The sequence below is a fragment of the Cebus imitator genome, unplaced genomic scaffold (genome assembly GCF_001604975.1).
Source record: "Cebus imitator isolate Cc_AM_T3 unplaced genomic scaffold, Cebus_imitator-1.0 Scaffold140, whole genome shotgun sequence".
NCBI classification, from domain to species: domain Eukaryota; kingdom Metazoa; phylum Chordata; class Mammalia; order Primates; family Cebidae; genus Cebus; species Cebus imitator.
The window spans coordinates 1,790,104-1,809,558 of record NW_016107455.1 but is presented as its reverse complement, the minus strand read 5'-3'; the positions used below and the strand labels follow the sequence as shown (position 1 = coordinate 1,809,558).

General features: G+C 37.0%; 1 protein-coding gene across 6 annotated transcripts in view; it reads right to left on the bottom strand.

The window, feature by feature from the left end:
• Positions 1-259: 259 nt before the first annotated feature.
• The window catches only part of NSRP1 (nuclear speckle splicing regulatory protein 1), a 50,938-nt gene continuing 31,742 nt past the window's right edge, over positions 260-19,455 (bottom strand). For 4 of the 6 annotated variants that reach the window (XM_017542176.2, XM_037743327.1, XM_037743329.1 and 1 more), the window contains 5 exons: positions 13,729-13,785; positions 8,852-8,980; positions 7,755-7,962; positions 5,739-5,847; positions 565-2,435 (listed from right to left, as the gene is read on the bottom strand). In XM_017542176.2, coding sequence (XP_017397665.1) covers positions 1,376-2,435; positions 5,739-5,847; positions 7,755-7,962; positions 8,852-8,980; positions 13,729-13,737 — 1,515 coding nt within the window. In that variant the 5' untranslated portion in view covers positions 13,738-13,785 and the 3' untranslated portion in view covers positions 565-1,375. Of the gene's footprint in view, positions 2,436-5,738; positions 5,848-7,754; positions 7,963-8,851; positions 8,981-13,728; positions 13,786-19,455 lie in introns of all 6 variants that reach the window. The other 2 variants (XM_017542173.2, XM_017542174.2) reach the window with 2 other exon arrangements.

The window sequence follows — 19,455 nt, the reverse complement described above, 5'->3', positions numbered from 1 at the left end:
TTACTTTTCCTTTCTGGTTTTAAAGGTACAATAAAATGATTTATGAATGTGAAATCTGACCCTTAATATACAATGTTTTTAATCTAGTCAGCAATCTTATTAAACTAAGTTTATCCTTCTAAAAATAAAATGTGCTAACTCTTTATGATAAAGTACTGTGAGAGATATAAATAGCACTTTCTTAATGGGAAAACCTATTAGAGAATTATGTTCTCCACAGCATTCATCCTTTTCCCATAAATAAAATATTTACAGTGTGTAATTATATCTCCTGAATATCAAAGACTCAGGAGAAAGATACTAGTTTTATTTTTATACACAAGTAGAACTTGTAATAAACTGCACTATCTTTTTCAGAATACATAAAACGAGACATGTTTAGAAATAGTTCACCTGGACCTTTAGCTATTTCATTTAGGCTAAATGTCTACACATTTTCACCTTTAGTTAAAAGTGATTTACATGCACAACCAATTTACTAACTACAAATTAATTTATACTAAAAGCAAACAGATGAATTGTGACATGAGTGAAATTACTTTTAAATGCATTAATAAAATGTATAAGCATACTATTATTTTCATTTAAGCCAACTATGCTGTAAGCTACTTAGATAAGATGCATGATTCACATTTTACACTTTAATACAAATTTCAGAACATAAAAGTATATTTTCTATTGTTCCAATGCACATTTTATCTGCAATACAATATTTATAAAACAGCTCCTGCAACAAACCTAACATTAAAATAGTTAAATTATTTATTTAAAAAATTGTTTAGAAACAGGGTCCTGCTCTGTTGCCCAGGTTGGAGTGCAGTGGTATGTTCATAGCTCACTGTAACATCAAATTCTTAGGCTCAAGTGGTCCTCCTGCCTAGCCTCTCAAACACAGCTGGGACTACAAGCATGTACACCATGCCAGGCTTGTTTTTTAAATAGAGACAAGGAGTAATTATCCTGCCCAGGCTGGTGTTGAATGCCTGGCTTTAAGTGATCCTTCTGCCTCAGCCTCCCAAAATGTTGGTATTACAGGCATGTGCTACCACATCTGGCCAAAATTAATTTTAATGGCTGTAGTGGGGCCAATTTTCCTCATTATGTAACTACAGGGAATTAGCACACTCTTATGGTTCTTGAATACAACAAAGAATGTGGTATTGATAAGTACATACTGAATATAAATTCGGCCAAACATCCACATCCAAACATTCAAGATGTTAGACTGACTTTTGAGTTTAACCTAAAATTTTTGAAAATAAATTTAAAAATGCCCTCCAAACTACTGGTAACACATTCCTTTATGGTTGACACAGCAGGTTCCAGGAATTAAGAGTTTTCTGTGTTTCCTCAAATCTTTCTCTCGGAGTAGCCATCAATCATCTTCTTTCTCAATATAGGTCTTTGCATTAACCCGTGCCATCTGTCTGGCTAAATACCTGTCTCTAGCTGACATTACAGTTTCTTCGTTGTTCCGCTTTGCAAACTTGCTCACTGCCTCAGGTGGTCTCTCTTGTTCTTTACCCTTCTCTTGCCTTTCCTCTGTGAGTCTGTGTTTTGCTCCCAGTGATAGTTCAGAATTAGAGAGTTTCTCTTGGTTTCTTTCTTTGTCCTTTGCCACGTTTCTCATTTTGTTGGATCTTTCTTGGTCAAGAAATTTATCCTTTGCCCTAGAATTTGGGCTGCTTTCCTTTCTGTCTCGATGTCTTTCTGAAGACTGAACACTTACTTCTCCTTTTTCTCTATCTCTGTATTTATCATTATTTTCATATCTTTCCTTCCTTCCTTTCATATGTTCTTCCTTAGCTTTGGTTTTCTCTTCCTTCTCTCCTTTCTCACGGTGTCGGATCTGATCATTTTGTTGTCTATCTCTTTCTTGTTCTCTTTGGGAATATCTCTCCCTGTCTTTCTCCCTTTTCCATTCTCTGTCACTTCTTTCTCTTTGGTCCCTCGTCCTTGGTTTATCTTCCTGTTCATGCCTCTTCCAATGGGAATCTCTATGACTGGCATCTCTGTGCCTATGAGAATCTCTTTCTTTCCGGTAATCACGGTCAGTGTAATAGTTCTCCTGGTCTCTGGATTGCTTCTGTTGGTGGTGATCTTCTCTTTTCTCATGTCCTCTCGAAGTTTGTGATCCTTTTGTGTGGTGTCTGGCACCATGCCCTCTTTCTTCACTAGGCGACCGAGAGTGGTTTTGATTCCTGTGGTGCTTGGAGTCATTCTCAGGGGTCTCTATGACCTTTTTTCTTCTGCAATTCACTGTAGTTTCTTCTTTTTCATCATCCTCGCTGCTCTTAGCATCAAAGTCACTGTCTGCATCTGGGTTTTCCTCTACTTTCACATCAGCTTGAAGAATGTATTTCTCTTGTGGTATTCTGTTTTCTGAACTTACTTCATCGGAGTAACCCCTTCGTTTCTCTTCCTTTATACCAGATCTTAAGGGAATAAAAGGGGCAGAAAAAAAGCCACATTATCAGTTGTAATAAGCAGATAAAGGGTTCATATAATTTTTCTCAATACTTAAATCAATACACCTATAGTGATATATACTGTCTGATTATACAAATGCAAAAAGGTGCTGATGTCTATGCAAATGAGTATTTTCAAATTCGAACCATTCCAAATATTTTCAATATTTGTAGAAGTGAAAAGAAAAAATTAGCTCTTGTCTGCTAGAACCTATAGGCAAGGGTCTGTATAGGTCTTTACTTTTTTGGTAAGTCTAAGACAAAGAATAATTGGGAAAAGGAAGATATGTTTTGGATCTAAGTTCTACTTTCCCAACATGAAGGTTAGGTTGTAACTCTTGGATTTTCGTTTCCTTTCTTATTTATTTATTTAGAGACAGGGTCTCACTCTGTCACCCAGGCTGGAGTGTAGCGGCACAATCTCGGTTCACTGCAACCTTTGCCTCCCAGGCTCAAGTAATCCTCCCACCTTAACCTCCCGAGTAGCTAGGATTATAGGTCTGCACCGCCACACCTGGCTAACTTTTGTACTTTTAGTAGAGACTGGATTTTGCCATGTTGGCCAGGCTGGTCTCAAACTCTTGACCTCAGGTGACCCACCCACCTCAGCCTCCCAAAGTGCTGGGATTACAAGAGTGAGCCCACACCTGGCCTCTTTCTTTTAAAAAAAAATTATAAAAATAGTCCTAGAAATACATGAAGGTAATCTTTGCACAGCAAAATGTGGCAAGTATAATCCTAAATATTTACTCTCTCTCATGATGAAAAAGGCACTAGTATCCTGATACACTCCTTGGCACCTATCACTACAAAATTGAAATATATTAATTTGTCAGAATCAACAACACTAAAATTATATTACCTACATGGTTCCATGTGGCAAGTACAGTTAACTTTATTTATACTACTCACACAGTGAGTATAATGTAAATAAGAATCATTCGGTGATTCTTACTAATGACACTAATGGCACAACAACTTTGGTTCTCGAGGAATTACTGGCAGAACTATCTTGGCTAAAGGACCCACTAACAGTTAGGAATTCGATTATTCGACTCTGAGAAGTACAACTACGTCAACAACATTACAGAGTTTCATGGCAGCCTCATAAACATTCCAGATGAAACTCAAACACAAAGCCATGATGCATTATAGTTTCCATTCAAAAGCTCAATCTTCAAATACAGTTTCTTAGGTTCAAAATTCTCACCAATTTTGTAATCAAAACCTAGCAGTGTAGGGAAGGAGTGGGGCATAAACTTAACTTCCTCTCTTCACCTTAATTCTATTCTTCTACCTCTTCCCTTCCTTAGCAACATAGACTCAGGTCTACTCAGAACATTTAAATTTTCTTTTGCTTAGGACAAGACTTTTTTGCCTTCAGCTACATACTTACGACATAATCATCTCAACATTCCTATAATACCTTATAACTTTATTCAAAAATCCTCTAATCATTTACCTTCTAGACCAGCACTAATAGAAATGCCTCAAGAAATAGTAATGTTTATATCTGAGATGTCCAGTATGGCAACCACCAGCCAAATATGGCAACTGAGTATTTGAAATGTGGCCACTGTGATAAAAATTTTTTATTTTATTTACTTTAAACTAATTTAAGTAGCTACACATGACTGGTGGCTACATATTGAACAGTGCGGTTCTAGCCCTTGATATGTAAAGTCTTACATTTTATGAAGGCTGGGTCCTATTTATGAAAATAAACCACTTTCCTTTTTATATACTATCTGAACGTGCATAAAGATTTATATTATAGACACCTAAGTCTTTCCAAATTTCTTCTTAATTCTGATAGCAATCATTTTAAGGTACTAGGCACCAATCATTTTAAGGATCATGAGGAATACCTATATTTTTAGTTTTAAAAAAAAGGTGGCTAGGTACAGGGGCTCACATCTGTAATCCCAGCACTATGGAAGGCAGAGGTGGGCAGATCACCTGAGGTCAGGAATTCATCAGTCTGGCCAACATGGTGAAACCCCATCTCTACTAAAAATGCAAATATTAGCTGGGTGTAGTGGCAAGCGGCTGTAGTCCCAGTTACTCAGAAGGCTGAGGTAGGAGAATCACTTAAACCTGGGAGGCAGAGGTTGCAGTGAGCGAAATCGCCCCATTGCACTCCAGCCTGGGCAAAAAAAATGGAAAAAAAAAAAAAAAAAAAAAAAAAAAAAAAAAAAAAAAACCAAAAAAAAAAAAAACAAAAAAAAAACAGAGAGAAGAAAAAAACATTTGTTTTCAAAAGACAACCCTCAGGCTGGACACGTGGCTCACATCTGTAATCCCAGCATTTTGGGAGGCCCAGGTGAGCAGATCACCTGAGGTCAGAAGTTCTAGACCAGACCAGCCAACATGGCAAAACTCCATCTCTTAATTTTTTTTTTTTTTTAAGACCGGGTTTCACCATGTTGGTCAGGCTGGTCTTGAACTCCTGACCTCAGGTGATCTGCCCGCCTTGGCCTCCAAAGTGCTTGGATTACAGGCATGAGCCACCGCACCCAGCCGGCAATACTCCATCTCTATTACAAATACAAAAAATTGCCGGGCGCGGTGGCTCAAGCCTGTAATCCCAGCACTTTGGGAGGCCGAGGCGGGTGGATCACGAGGTCAAGAGATCGAGACCATCCTGGTCAACATGGTGAAACCCCGTCTCTNAAAAAAAAAAAAAAACCAACCAAACAAACAAACAACAAAAAAACAACAACAAAAAAACAAAAAGAAAATTGGCTGGGCGTGGTGGCATGTGTCTGTAGTCCCAGCTACCTGGGAGGCTAAAGTGGGAGGACTACTTGAGCCCATGAGATAAAGGTTGCAGTGAGTTATGATTGAACCACTATACTCACTCCATCCACCAGGCGACAGAGTAAGACTCTGTCTCAGAAAAAAACACAGTTTGATTTTGCTCTCCCTTAAGATTTTGCTCTCCCTTAAGACCCCTAAGTCACTTAAAAATTCAGAAACTTTATACATTAAAAGTCTGTCTTTGGTTTTACAATAATATTAAACTCAATCACTGTGTTTTAATGTAACAATTTCTGTGAACTGCAGAATAAAAATGGTCTTAAACTAAATCTGTAGGTTTTAAATCAAGAAACTGCAAATTTCTAACCATTCATTTATTTAGTTAATGCTGGCTGACAACACAATATGCAATGCTGTAATCTTCCATCTTTCAGAGGGTTAAAATGACCCCACAAACAGTTTATTAACAGTATCTTTCTTCAAAATATTTCATATACCACATCTCCTCACCTGGCTTCACGAAAGCTGCATTTAGGTATTTCCTCTTCACCAACTGCTTGATTTAACAGGTGCCTATAAAATCCACTGAGATCTTTCTGCTTAGTTACATCTAAACATGCTAAGAGAGAGAAAGTAAAAATTAGAATATATTTATCAAGCCACAGTGCAGTTTCATTTTATAGACGCAACGCATATAACATGCAGTGTATAAACTATTCTCTGGATCGGGAATTGGCAAACTATATCCTAAAGGCCAAATTTGGCCTGTTGCCTGTTTTTATAAGTAAATTTTTATTGAAACAAGGCCTTGTTCATTTGTTTATGCATTGTCCAAAGCTGCTTTTGTACTACAAAGGCACAGCTGAGTAACTGTGACAGAGATCATACATACAAAAAGCCCTGGCCAGGTGCCATGGCTCAAGCCTGTAATCCCAGCACTTTGGGAGGTCGAGGCAGGTGGATCACCTGAGGTCAGGAGTTCAAGACCAGCCTGGCCAGCATGGTGAAACCCCATCTCTACTAAAAATACAAAAATTAGCCGGACGTGGTGGCAGGTGCCTGTAATCCCAGCTACTAGGGAGGCTGAGGCAGGAGAATGCTTGAACCCAGGAGGCGGAGGTTGCAATGAACTGAGATGGCACCACTGCACTCTAGCCTGGACAACAACAGCAAGACTCCCAAAAAAAAGCCCTAAAATATAAATAATATCTGGCATTTATAAATATGAATTTATAAAGTCCTAAAATATGAATACTAAAATATTATCTGGTCCTTTATACAGAAAGTTTTCCGACTGGCACTCTAAACACACAGTATATGCTTAGACAGAATGTTATAGACTTGGTTTTCTTCTACTTAAAAACTGAAGAGACCAGGCACAGTGGCGCATGCCTATAATCCCAGAATTTTGGGAGGCTGAGGTGGGCGGATCACCTGAGGTCAAGAGTTGGAGACCAACCTAGCCAACATGGTGAAACTCCACCTCTACTAAAAAGATAAAAATTATCCGGTGGTGGTAGTACACACCTGTAATCTCACCTACTTGGGAGGCTGAGGCATTAGAATCACTTGAACCTGGGAGGCAGAAGTTGCAGTGAGCCACGATCGCACAACTGCACTCCAGCCTGGGCGACAGAGTAAGACTCTGTCTCAAAAAAATCCCCAAAAAAAAAGCTGAGAGTTTGTTAAAGTACTTGTAGAACATTGTGGCTCACACCTACAATGTTAGCACTTTGGGAGGCTGAGGCAGGAGGACTGCTTGAGCCCAGAGTTCAAGACTAGTCCTGACAACATAGTGAGACCCCATCTCTACAAAAAATTCAAAAATTAACCGAGCATGGTGGTATGTTCCTGTAGTCCCAGCTACTCAAGAGGCTGAGGTGGGAAGATCATTGGAGCCTGGGAGGTCAAGGCCACAGTGAGCCATGGCTGAGCCACTGTATTCCAGCCTGGGTGACAAAGACCCAGTCTCAAAAAAAAAAAAAAAAAAAGGTATTTTATAAATACATATTCTACTTAGATCTTGAGAAATCATCATGAGTAGAAAGCACTAACGCAATAAGATATTCATCCTATTTTTATTCTTTCTTCAGTTAATGTTATTATTTTTCTAATTGTCCCGTTGATGCTCCTGGAGTGGTGTTACTATTTTCTCATCCCGGAAAAATATAACTAGGGTTTAAAATTATATTTATATTGTTTCTGACAAATGTTATGGTGTTATACTTTGTAATAAATGCTTTTACATTTCAAATCATGTTGTAAGACAACAGCCACAAAATGAGAACTAAGGGAAAAGTCTAGTAGAAATAATAGTTACTGAAGAGTTCAACTGTGTTTTTAGTTAAACTTCCCTCTCTGCTTTACACTACTATATAATACCACATATTTTGAGTCTTGGATTCCTATATATAAATTATGATCATAAACTTATAACCCAGAAGTTCAGTGAAAGGGTAAACAGCTAACCACGGGGTAGAGATTCCACGACTGTCTCCTTGTGCCTCTCCCCCTCTTTCATTTTACCTTCCAGTGCAGCAGCCCTCTTTTCTCTTTCTTCTTCTTCAGCTCTCTCTTGCAGTTTTTTCTTATACGCAGATGTCACAAATGCCTCTTTATCATCAAACTCTCCCTTTTCCATTTCTCGTTCTCTCTGTATTTTCTTCTCCATTCTTTTTTCCTGTTCCTTTTTTCTGATCTCAACTGCTTTTAGCAAGTTGTGAATATACTTGGGCTAAGGAAATAAAAAAGATTTAGGAAAAGAGTAAAAAAAATAGTAATTGTTATTAGTGTTATAATTTTATAATGAATTTGTTAAGATAGAGATGATCAGCCCAAATAAGATTGTCTTCCCTACATTCAATATAAACTTACTAGCAAGATTAATACTGAAATTGTTTTCAATAAAAATTTAGGTGTAGCAGAGAAGGAATTATTTATAATGCAATTTAACTTAAAAAAAATCAAACTAAATATAAATTTTTTCTCATTCTTTTCTCTGGTATTCTCTTAATTTAAAAAAATCAGAAGAGTTCCTATTAGTTTTTCACATTTAGTAGAAATATGATTTAAAATAGTAGCTTTAATATAATTTTGTATCATCACTCTACTGACAGATATGTCAGATGCAAATACCCTTAAAAATCAGCCTGTGCTTGTGAAAAAACAGGAGGTGATAGAAAAAAAATCTGAATTTCAATTTTTCCCACTCCCAAATTCTTTTCTCACTGAAAATAAAATCATGATAGGTGTGGGCAGATGATTCAGTTATCAGTTAGGAAGAAATAAAAAATGAGAGGATAATAAAACACAAATAAACATACACAGGGCAGGAGCAGTACAAATTTGGTACATGAGAATTTCTAAGAAAAAATTTTCAAAAAACTATTTGCAAAGGTTTCAAAGCAAAAAACAAAACTGTTAGATAATTCACTTGGGCTATTAGGATAATATATGTAGTGCTTCTTGAGTTCTAAGATCAAATCTATAATACCTGGAACTAGGGACTCTTCACACTTCACATACCTAAAAGCTTTTTCTCAGATCATTCTCATGTTAAAATAAGATTAAGACACAAAATGTAGGTCAAGGTCAAAGAAAATTTATTATTTCAGCTTACAAACCTTTCGGTCTTTCCCCAAAAGCAATTTGGGATTATTTTCCTCCTTTTGTTTCTGCATTTCATCATAAATACTGTCATATTCATATACAGTAGAATCTTCTGCAAGGGCCTTCTGGATTTCCAGTTTGGTCTTTAAAAAAAAATTAAATATGTTTCAAAAATATGAGCCAGCCAATAGACACCACAAAGTCTATGTTTTTTGAGAATGGTTCATAAATTGAAAATATATCATAAAAATTACAATTATATTTTAGATAGGAAACGTGAATGTAAATTATGGAGCCAAGCACCTGGGTGTGAATCTTGGCTTTACACTTACTAATTACTCTGGGCAAGTTTGTTTATAATCTTTTTGTGCCTTAATTTTCCTCATCTAGAAGAGAAAGAATAATGATTATATTTAAATTCTAAGCTGTTATAATTAAATGATTAAACTTACAATACTTAGACCCTGATAGAGAATAAGTATTCAATAGACGTCAACTATTATTATCATCTATTCATTTGTATATAAATATCAACATCAAAAGGTCAAAAGGTCCAATGTACCACAGACACACCTAACCCTGGTTTTAAAAGGCCTGTATTGTATATTAAATTTTCATTATCATTTTTGGAGTTGTCAGACATAAACTCTCTGCCTTTATCATGTATGTTCCTCCTATCTTAAATGATGTTTTTTCCTCCTCTTTCAAGCTATCAAAATCTTATCCAGTGTTTCAGGGCCAGCCCTACTTCTCATATGAGCACATTTCTGAGGCCTCTAACCCCCAATGATCTTTCTTCTAAACTCTGAGGAACATTCTATTCTGCAATATTTAACTCTTAATTAATACACTAGACTTTTTTTTTTTTTTTTAAACAGATGGAGTATCGCTCTGTTGCCAGGCTGGAGTATGTAACATGATCTTGGCTCACTGCATCCTCTGCCTCCCAGGCTTCAAGCGGTCCTCCTATTTCAGCTGCCCAAGTAGCCGGGACTACAGGCGTGTGCCACCATGCCTGGCTAATTTTTATATGTTTTGTAGAGACAGAGTTTCACCATGTTGCTCAGGCTGGTCTTGAACTCCTGGGCTCAAATGATCCTCCCACTTCAGCCTTCCAAAATGCTGGGATTACATGCCTGAGCCACCATGCCAATCATGGATGTTTTTACTTTCTAATTGTTTCACAAATCTTAGCCTCTTGCCCCAGTTTGTAAATTCCTGAGGTACACAATCCACACATTTTAACTTCTTTCTGAATTGCTACATTGTCTAACATAGAATCCAAGAGGGATCCCTTTTAAGTGATCCAAAATTATTCAGAAGAATCTATCTGATAGACTTGGGTTTTTACATACCAACATTTAAACTCTGAACAATGCACATGCTAACTGAAAAACTTCTTTTTCTAGAATATTGTTTAAAATATTAAGAAATTCATTATTTTCACTTCTCAACCTTTAGAAAAATAAAGATTTTCCTGCCCAGATATTATGAATTGGCACTCTTGCTCCCTCTGCAAAACCAGCCTGGATAACACAAAGAGGGAAACATGGAATCTAAGAAATAATCACCACTACAATAACAAAAAGCAAGGGAAAAGGGAGACTGAGGGCTGTTTTAAACTGTTTAAGCTGTGACTACAGGTGCACACCACCAGGTCGGGCTAATTTTTATATCAATACAGAACATTTTCAAACACAGAGGAAATATTTATAAAAACTGACTGTAAACTGGATCATAAAGTAAACCTCTACATCTTAAAAGGCATGAAACAATACAGCGCCATGTTTTGGCATCCAAAGTAACCATGTTAGGGGCCAAGTGTGGTGGCTCACATCTGTAATTCCAGCACTTTGGGAGGCTGAGGCAGGCAGATCACCTGAGGTCAGAAGTTTGAGACCAGCCTGGCCAACACAGTGAAACCCTGTCTCGATTAAAAATATTAAAATTAGCTGGGCATGGTGGTGTACTCCTGTAAACACAGCTATCAGGAGGCTGAGGCAGAAGAATCGCTTGAACTCAGGAGGCAGAGGTTGCAGTGAGCCAAGATTGTGCTGTATTCCAGCCAGCTGAGATCGTGCTGTATTCCAGCCTAGGTGACGGAGTGAGACTCCATCTCAAAAACAAAACAAAACACCCCCAAAAAATCAAAGTAATCATGTTAGGAATGAGTAAGAAAAAGGTAATCAAAAACCTCCATATGTTCAGAAATTAATAATACATGGGTCAAGCAAGTAATCTTAATGCAAACCAGAAAACATTTTTCATGAAACAATGAAAATACTGCCTATCAAAATCTGTAAGATCCAGCTACAGAAGTACTTAGAGGGAAACATACAGCCTTAAATGCATATATTAGAAAAGAGAAAGAATAGAAAACAGAGAGCTGTGCACCCATCTCCAAAAGTTAGAAAAATAACAAAATAAACCCAAAGAAAATAGAATGAAGAAAACACGAATCTGTCAGGACAGAAAATGAACTAGAAAAAGCAACATGTATATAGTATTATATTAGCTCATTGTATAAGGCTAGCCAAACCTTGGTATTATCAGGCTTTTTCAATCTGGATAATTACAGTGAAAGAAAAAGGAAACTACCCTATTCTGTTGAATCTCACTTATGATGTAAAAATCCTCAATACTTAAAAACACCTAATAAAACTTTAGTAAGCCATATGCAACAATATATAAGAAGGATAACATTTTATGCTTTTGTTAGGTTTATACCACTTCTGTGAAGTTACAACGATTGACCTTCTAAAGTTACACTGACCTTACATTACTGGTATCAAACCAACATGGTCATGAAGTAATATCCTTTTTGTATATAGCTCACCATTGAAACAAACAAAACCCTTAAACTAAGAAAATAATTTCCTTAGATTAGCAACAAGAGACCTACAGCAAATGTCATATTTACTGATAACATGCTAAAAATTTTCCCAATGAAACACGGAATATGACAATAACGTTGCCATCGTCACTTCTGTACACTTGAGGTCCAGATAAAAGAAGAAAATAATAAAGTACCCCATTTCAAAGAGCACTTTCTCTAAGATTTAGTAAATGCAATCAAGCTAGTATTCTTCATAGTAAAATGAATAGTTTCAATTAGTATGGATGAAGGCATTTGACGAGCTGAATCAACCAAGTGGAGAACAAAGGGAAGAGTATGAAATATAGGTGCAAGAAAAAAGCAGCAGAAGGCAGGTGAAAGGTATAAGAGTTGTAGCAGCATTTCCAATTTCCAAGCAAACTATGAAAAAGTCTTACTAAACAGATAAAGTGGCTTTGAACAAGACAGAGTTAAGAATAAAAGCAGATTTGGGATTCATGCGTTAAATGAAGAAGAAAAGGCAGCACAAAAATGTTAAAATAACCCTAGAAAACAAGATACATGTATTACCTTGGAAAAGTCACCTAACTCTCCAGAACTAAGTCTCCCATTTATACAGTGAGGAAGCTGAACTTGATGGTCTTTCCAAAATTCTGATTCAAAGCACTCCAGTATTTACGTTAAATAATCAGTTTTTTCATGTTCTGTGTGTATATTTAATCATTCTGAGGCTGCTGAGTTACACATTGTATTTCACTGTGAAACTATGACATTATCTTAAAATGACTATATACTTCTGTGACAATTCCTCAGGGAAGGAGTAAAACACACTGGTTAAAAGCTTAGACTCTGAGATTTCACTGTCTAGTTTTGAACAAAACCCTAGCATTTATTAACTATGTGATCTCCTGAAAGTCACATAAATTCTTGCCTTCATTTCTTTAACTATAAAATAAGGATTATAAAAGCATATATCTCATAGAATTATTGTAAGAATTAAAAATCATTCTTAAAATGAAATTGTCATAATGCCTGGCACATAGAAAGTGCTTAATAAACTTATCTTTATGCAGATTTCCAGTTAGACAAAAAGGAAATAGGACCAAAAATGGTAAAGCTAATGTGAAGGATAAAGAATTTAAAATGAAAAAGAAAAGCACCTTGTTATTGTTTAATTTCATTACATTCTACAGCAGAAAATCTAAGATACACTAGTGGAGAAGCAGAAAAATTAGTAAACCTTCAGGCCTACTTCTATAATTAGTAGTATTATCATAAGGAGCACTTTAGCATTTTTGAGTTTCAGATATCTTAATTAGGACTATAGGCAAATTTATGAGAATTGTAAAAGATAAATGTATGTAAAAAGTACTTGGAAACACTAAGGTAGTAGTATGTTTATTAAAATTATCAGGCCAGGTGCAGTGGCTCATGCCTGCAATCCCAGCCCTTTGGGAGGCCTAGTTGGGCAGGTCACCCGAAGTCAGGAGTTCGAGACCAGCCTGGCTAATATGGAGAAAACCCATCTCCACTAAAAATGCAAAAATTAGTGGGGTATGGTAGGGTGTGTGCCTGTAGTCCCAGCTACTAGGGAGGCTGAGACAGGAGAACTGTTTGAACCAGGGAGGCAGAGATTGCAGTGAGCCAAGAGTGCGCCACCGCACTCCAGCCTGGGTAACAGAGCCAGTCTCTGTCTCAAAACAACAACAACAACAACAACAATAATAACAAAAAAAAACCCCAAAAAACTGATATTCCTCTTTCTTGGTAGATGAACTTCAAATAATTATAAGTTTGTGAAATCACTTTGGTTGTGAAAAGATTTTTTTTTTCCAAGTAAGCTCACTAGCAACAATAAATAACAAGTCAAACAATCCATTATTAGACTAATCTATAAGTAGAACTAGTTTATAGCACAGCAATGAGAAGCTAATTCTTCATTGTGTTTTTCCTTAAACCTACTGTTTTAGTCTCAGCACTTAGACACCAAAACTGATACTTAAAAATGAGTCAAAATGCTTCACTCAGTGCACTTATCCCAGTCTTCTACCTTACCTGCTTCATGGCCTGCTTCTTAGCAGCTTCCCTCTGAAGGCTTTCACTCACGGAGGTCTATAAAACAGAAATATATTGTCACTTTTTAAACATTAAATTTAAAATTTCTTTTCCAGTACAAGTTGAGTGTCCCTTACCTAAAACACGTGGGACCAAAAGTGTTTTGGATTTCAGATTTTTAAGATACTTATTAGTTCAGCATCCCAAATCTGAAAATCTGGTACCTGAAATGTTCCAGTGAGCACTCCCTTTGAGCTTCACATTAATGCTCAAAAAGTTTTATATTTAGAGCACTTAGGATTTTAGATTTTCAGATTTGGATACTTAACCTGTATTCTGGTTGGCAATGGTGCCTAACTTATAGTTAAAAGGATAACAATACAAATTAAACTAACATTTTCAGAGTTCTTTTTCCCCCTAAACTTTAGGAAATAAATGAATTTACACTGTAAATCCTCAGAATAGATCATAAGGTGTCAGAGAAAACAGAATGGTACAGGAAAAAAATGAGGAAATATGAATTTTTAGTCCTAACTTCACTACTGTCACCCAACCTTTATGGATTTCAATTTGCTTCATGTGAACATGTGAAAGTATATATAAATATGTGTGTGTGTGTGTGGTGTGTGGTGTGTGTATGTGTTAAATGGGGAAAGACTGGACTAGATAATACTTCAGGTACCTTCTAACACTAAAATGGTATGATCCCAGCTTACAAAAAGCAAATTATTTTAATATTCACCACTCCATATAGTATACCAAGCTCTCGGTTTACGCTTAAGACTTAAGGACAGCAGTAACTATCTGTGGCTATAATCATTCAAAAACTATGTACCGAAAAGACTTCTATACCAGGCATGTTCTAGGTCCTGAGGATAGTGAAAAACAAGAACAGTCCTAGGACAGAGACTGAAACAACATCTTGTTTCAGATAAGTGGTCTGAAAGGGAAGACAAAGAGATACATGGCTGGGCTCGGTGGCTCATGCCTGTAACACCAGCGCTTTGGGAGGCTGAGGCAGGAGGATCACTTGAGGCCAGGAGTTTGAGATCAGCTTGGCCAACAAGGTGAAACTCAGTCTCTACTAAAAGTACAAAAATGAGCTGGGAGTGTTGGCACACACTTGTAATCCCAGCTACTTGGGAGGCTGAGACACAAAAATCACCTGAACCTGGGAGGCAGATGTTGGAGTAAGCCCAGAATGTGCCACTGCACTCCAGCCTGGGCAACAGAACCATACTCTCTCTCCAACAACAACAAAAAAAGAGATAATTACAATATAAATGTGATAAGCAACATAATAATGGAATAAACAAAGGACTGTGGGAGCCCAGAGCAGAGAAGGCAACTAATGCATGAGGAATCAGGAATGCCTTCCCAAAAGAGATATGACATTAGACCAGAATCAAAGAGAATATAAATTTTAAAGAATGCAAGAGGGCCAGGCGTGGTGGTTCATGCCTGTAATTCCAGCACTTTGGGAGGCCAAGGTGGGTAGATCATGAGGTCAGGAGATGGAGACCATCCTGGCCAACATGGCGAAACCCTGTCTCTACTAAATACAAAAACACTAGCCGGGTATGGTGGCCAGTGCTTGTAGTCCCAGCTACTCAGGAGGCTGAGGCAGGGGAATTGCTTGAACCCAGGAGTGGGAGGTTGCAGTGAGCCAAGACTGCACCACTGCACTCCATCCTGGTGACAGAACAAGTTGCTGTCTCAAAAAAAAAAAAAAAAAAAAAAAAAAACAATGCAAGAGGAAGATAGGAAGTAGTCATCACATGGGCAAAAGCAAAGATTTACAAACAGCTAAGAAAAAAATACTTAAGAAAGAAATGTTTCCTTACAAGTGTATTAGGCTTTAATCATCAGAGAAATGCAAATCAGAACCACTATGAGGTACCAACTCACACCTGTTAGAATGGCTATTATAAAAAAGTAAAAAAAATAGCAAAGGTTAACAAGGGTGTTGGAAAAGGGAATTCTTGTATACTGCTGGTGCAGATGTAGACTAGTACAGTCATTGTGGAAAACAGTATGGAGGTTTATAAACAAATTAAAAATAGAACTACCATACAGGCTAGCAATCCCTCTTGGCATATAGCCAAAGGAAGTGAAGTCACCACCTGGAAAAGGTATCTTTACTCCCATGTTCACTGCAGCATTATTCGCAATAGCCAGACATGGAAACAACCTGACGAATGGATAAAGAAATTGTGGTACATATCTATGATGGAGTATTATTCAGTCTTTAAAAAGGAGATCCTGCCATTTGCCACAACATGAATGAGCCGAGGACACTGTGCTATGTGATAAGCCAGACACAGAAAGAAAAATAGTTTATGACATCACTTATAAGTATAATCTCTCACAGAGATAAAGAACTTAAAAATAGTGGTTAATAGGGGTAGGGTAGGAGGAAATGGAGAGAGATGGGTCAGAGGATACAAAGTAGCAGATATGTAAGATGAACAAGTATAGAGATCTAAGGTACCATGTGAGGACAATAGGCAATAAAATTGTACTGTATATGGTATTCATGCTAAATGAGTAAATTGTAGCTGCTCTTGCCACAGAAACAAAAGAAAGTATGTAAGATAATGGATATGTTAATTTGTAGCAACCTTTTTACCATCTATAGGTATCCTGTAACATCATATTATATACCGTAAATATACACAATAACATTTTTTTTTTTTTTGAGACGGAGTTTCGCTCTTGTTACCCAGGCTGGAGTGCAACAGCGCGATCTTGGCTCACCGTAACCTCCGCCTCCTGGGTTCAGGCAATTCTCCTGCCTCAACCTCCTGAGTAGTTGACATTACAGGCACGCGCCACCATGCCCAGCTAATGTTTTGTATTTTTAGTAGAGACGGGGTTTCACCATGTTGACCAGGATGGTCTCGATCTCTTGACCTCGTGATCCACCTGCCTCGGCCTCCCAAAGTGCTGGGATTACAGGCTTGAGCCACTGCACCCAGCACAATAACATTTTTTTAAAAAAAGTATCAGGATTTGCAAATATACTGACACTGAACAGTATAAAAGGGTGAATTTTATGCTATGCAAATTACATCTTTTTAAAAAGCCAAAATAAAGCTACTGATGAATTTTTAAAAAATTTTTTACATTTGTGGGGGAAAGGGCTACATGAGCTATTTCTGTCCCTTCCTCTCAATCTTGCTGTCTAAAACTGCTGTTAAAAAAAATGAAGTCTTAAATATAAAAACATATGTGTCAATTTTAAATACATATATGTACATAAAATCCTCAGCCCTAGAATTAAGGTAGTCTAGCCTATTGACACTTGCTATCTTCAGTTATACAGCATCAGCTATTGGTGCTTTTTTTTTCATGGTAACAACCAGAACAAAATAGTTTTCTACAATGAGACAAATTTAATACACAAAGGTGATACAATATTAGACATTTATCAAAACTCAAAGTAAATATTTCCAATGTATTTTCATGTCTGTACTTCTTTTTTTTTTTTTTCCAAAGAGGGTCTTACTCTGTCGCCCAAGCTGCAGTGCAGTGGGGCAATCTCAGCTCACTGCAACCCCCGCCTCCTGGGTTCAAGTGATTCTACTGCCTCAGCCTCCCCAGTAACTGGGACTACAGGCATCCACCACACCTGGCTAATTTTTGTATTTTTAGTAGAGGCGGGGTTTCGCCATATTGGCCAGGCTGGTCTCGAACTCCTGACCTTGTGACCTGCCCACCTTGGCCTCCCAAGGTGCTGGAATTACAGGTGTGAGTCACCGTGCCCAGCCTCATGTCTGTATTTCTAATTAGTATGACTGAAAAATATTTTTCTTGATCACTGAGTTAATGTCTTCAGGATTGACTGAAAAGAATATATCTCCAAATGCTGGATGTTTTCCTTTTTTACTTGCTTTTACTATTTTTTCCTATCTCCTCCTTCAGGCTGTCACCTTCAGTCTGTCAGTTTACCTGCTGCCTTTCAAACTGGATGCTTCAATCTAAACGATTTAACTTGGTTGTTACGGAGGATACTCAGAGAAATAAATAACTTTTAGAAAGAAAACTTCGGAAAGAAAAACACAATGCTAAAACTTTTTAGACTTTGATAAAATATAGAATAAGTAGACTGGGAAAGGTCTTTCCAATGTAAACTATATCTATTTTGAGACATCTCAAAAGATTTTGTTTCTATGTTTATAGCTGTTTAGAAGAATGAAGTATGACCATTGAAAAAACAAGATATTACTATACACAGAAAGGTAACATAATAGAAGGAGTGTAGTAGTTTTACACATTTTGTTCACAAACTTATATCCCTAGAATTCAACAGCATTAGTGGATAACTCTGAACCTAAGCAGAAAAGGTCAGGAAGGATTGATGATCCTTTTGAAGCTCATTGATTCTAAATTTTCTAAATAAAGGTACTTTAACAATGACTACTAAGGATGGTGATCAAAATGGCAACAACCTGATTAACAAATTCAAAAAGTTAAAAAGAGTAGCAGTAAAAACTTTTACTTCTTTCTATAATAGTAACCCTATATAAAAATAAATACATGACTTTTACCTTCTATATAACATAAAAAACTACCTAGATTCAGATTAGACAGAAAAATAGTACAATTAAAAGCAGAAACAGTAAGATCTCTTTTTTTTTTTTGAGACAGAGTTTTGATCTGTCGCCTTGAATGGGAGTGCAGTGGTGTGATCTCGGCTCACTGCAACCTCTGCCTCAATCAATTAATTGATTTTTTTTGTAGAGACAGGGTCTTACTTTCTTGCCCAGGCTGGTCTCAAACCCCTGGGCTCAAGCAGTCTTCCCGCTTTTGCCTCCTAAAACGCTGAGATTATAGGCATAAGCCACCATGCTCAGCCAATGGTACCTTCTACTAAAATCATTAGTTTTAAATTCAGGGAGACAAAACTTACTCCCCATAAGGGCCATTATCTAAAAGAAAAAAAACTCAACTTATAAACAAACAGGTTCAAATGCAGACAGAACTGTTCTAAAAGTACAAAAAACACACTAACATTTCAAGATAGAGAACCTATCAAAATCTTAGGAAAATACCTTTTCAAAAACCCTGATGCAGTAGCTCCTTGCAAATGTTTTAACTTAATTCAGTAAAAATGCCGAGAGTCTAATATGTCTATAGCACTTAGACTAGGTACTACAAAAAGTTTATAATCTAGTGGGAAAGAAGCCATATTTGGCCAACATTTAAATTTATGTCTAAGAGTTAGTAGGTTCCAGTTAGCTTTCATTACAAATAAGAAAGGAACTCACACACACAAAAAAGGAAGTGGCTGGTCTATTTTACATACACAAATAACATATAACAATACTACGCATACACGCGCATGCACGCACACACACATAGAGATTATAAGGGTTAAAGATGTGGTCATCAAGTCTAGGAACCATGAACTGCAGAATTACGAAAAACACTGCAACTAGGTTTTCTTAGTTTTTCTCCCTCCATTGTTCTGTGTAGAGAATAAAAATTATTTAATCAATCTAACATTTGCTTCATTCTGAATTGCAGTCAGATATGACCTAAAAGGGAGACTTAACAAAAGAATCAAAAAACCTTTACAGTTAGTTCAGATAAATCAAAGAGAAAATACATGACTGGGTACCTTTGTTGCGTCACTATACAAGTTTATTCTCCTGGATGGTTATAACTACCAGAAAAGAATTAGGGCTGGGCATGGTGGCTCACGCCTGTGATCCCAGCACTTTG